The sequence below is a fragment of the Cornus florida genome, unplaced genomic scaffold (assembly GCF_030987335.1).
Source record: "Cornus florida cultivar Cherokee Brave unplaced genomic scaffold, ASM3098733v1 CherokeeBrave_3.0.0_Hap2_Chr11, whole genome shotgun sequence".
NCBI lineage: Eukaryota > Viridiplantae > Streptophyta > Magnoliopsida > Cornales > Cornaceae > Cornus > Cornus florida.
In genome coordinates this window covers 116159535-116161621 of record NW_026775581.1, presented here as the reverse complement: position 1 = coordinate 116161621, position 2087 = coordinate 116159535, and the positions used below count along the sequence as shown (strand labels likewise).

The 2087-nt window shown below is 36.9% G+C and overlaps 1 protein-coding gene across 1 annotated transcript; it reads right to left on the bottom strand.

The window, feature by feature from the left end:
• Positions 1–628: 628 nt before the first annotated feature.
• Positions 629–1783, bottom strand: LOC132281924 (dehydrogenase/reductase SDR family member FEY-like). The gene has a single exon (XM_059783576.1). It carries the CDS (start codon positions 1781–1783, stop codon positions 629–631), a length of 1155 nt encoding a protein of 384 aa, XP_059639559.1.
• Between the last annotated feature and the right edge of the window lie 304 nt (positions 1784–2087).

Below are 2087 nucleotides of genomic sequence, written 5' to 3'. Positions count from 1 at the left end.
ATATATATATATATATATATATATATATATGATTCGGGTGGCCAAATCACTATATTATAGTAATTGAATTCATTTCAATTTTACAGCACTTTGACATTTTCAATTTTCCCATTAAAGTAGATCCCCAGAGTACTAAGAACAACTTAGCAAGAAGTAAATAAGCCAATTTAATTACGTAGCATTGTCAACAACTTCTGTCCATATGGGACGTCACTAATATTTTTAAAAACATGATTTTATTTCATTGATTCATTCAAGTACCTAGAATTAATTAGTCTATATATATATATATATATATATATATATATATGTATATAGCAGAAGTAACTTTAAAAACATGATTTTATTTCATTGATTCATTCAAATATCTGGAGTTAATGTGTTATAACAGATGCAGTGATACTAATCAATCAAAAAGTAAAGTAATATAGTGGGTGAAGACTCAGATGAACAGCCAATAACATAAATTCTTTCACTCACATAATGGCAGCTAATTATTTTTATTTATTTATTTAATTTTTCCCCATACAAACTAGGGGTAAGGAGAGGGGAAATCGAATACGAGTACACCTACTTAGAAAATTGAACATTCTACCAACTAGGCTACTGAGTAATGCCATATTAGCAACTAATTAAGGGAAGTCCCATTCTGGCATTGAATCTCTTTTCCTTGTAAAAGCTTCTCCACAGCATCAGAAGGAAGGCCAACCATATCAAGTGTCTTCTCCCAAACCATCTGAGATGTGCTCACATTATGTGCTTCTTTTGAAGGACTCATCGGACGACAGTTATAGGAGATAAAAGCACAGACAGGCCACTCCTCAGCCTTCAATTTGGCACAGTACTTAGGAATCTCAACATCAGTAGCTGCGAAAACCGCACTTCTTGAACCCTCCAGAGCATTAAATAGGAAAAATGGTATCAGATGATAAGCAATTTGCACAATCTTAGGCAAGTCCCTAGCAACATTTGTGTGTACACTTCCAGGCTCTACGCATACTACACTAATACCGGCTTCACTAGGCAAGTGCTTCTGCAGGGCACTGCTAAACATGAGTTGTGCTAGCTTACTACTCGAGTACCCTTCTAAGCTTGTGAATTTCCTTCTCCCCGAAACAAAGTTCATGTCATTCGTGTCAACAAAGCCGATGAAATGCATGACAGAGTTCACATTGATGATCCGGCTTGGAGCGCCTCTTTTGAGTGATGGCAAAAGCAATATTGAAAGCAATGATGGACCAAAATGGTTCACTTGCACATGCGTTTCATATCCATCATTTGAAAACCTCTGAGCCTCCCCAATGGAATAGATTCCCGGGTTGTTGATTAGAACATGTAAGGGTTTTGAAAGTGAATTCCATGCTTCTGCAAACTTCACAACAGATTCTAAAGATAGAAGATTAAGCTCCATTACAACGACATTGAGGAGGCTCGTATTGGACCTATTGGTCTCCCACTTCTGGATTAAATTATGGGCTGCACTAGGGTTTCTCACTGCCATAACAACATGTGCTCCTGACTCTGCCAATTGCTTGGCTATTTCGAGCCCAATTCCACTGGTGGATCCGGTAACAATGAAGGTGACGACGTTGAGTGGAGGCAATGGCAATGGAGTTTGAAGATGGATTGATGTGATTTTCTGAAAGAGTACTTCGTAGATTAAATGAGACCACCCTCCGAGCCATTCCATCCAACCCAGTCCTTGTTTCTCTTGTTTGGATGATAATGTGGTCGGAGAAAATGAAGAAGCCATTTCCTCTCTGCTTTGTTTCAGTGGTTCCATTGATAGTGTCAGTCAATGGACTTGCTTTCTAGAAATCAAACCTCAATCACTTTGGTCTTGTTCATCAAAAATCTGCCAATTAACGGTTTGATGAAATGATTACATGTATACTATTACCCAAAAAAAGAAAAGCAAGTCATGATATTGAGCAAATCAAAAGAGTGGCCTATCTCACACAGAGTCGTAGCATTTGTGAGGCAAACTTTTGGTAGTTTATACGTACTTGAACATTATATAGTAGTTGGCATAATAGTTAAAACTTAAAAGGAATTAAGAAAAATAAAATAAAATAATAAAAAAAACC

What these genes read in the sequence shown, in the direction of transcription:
- LOC132281924 (XM_059783576.1), bottom strand. Translation starts at nt 1,783, where the DNA reads ATGGAACCACTGAAACAAAGCAGAGAGGAAATGGCTTCTTCATTTTCT.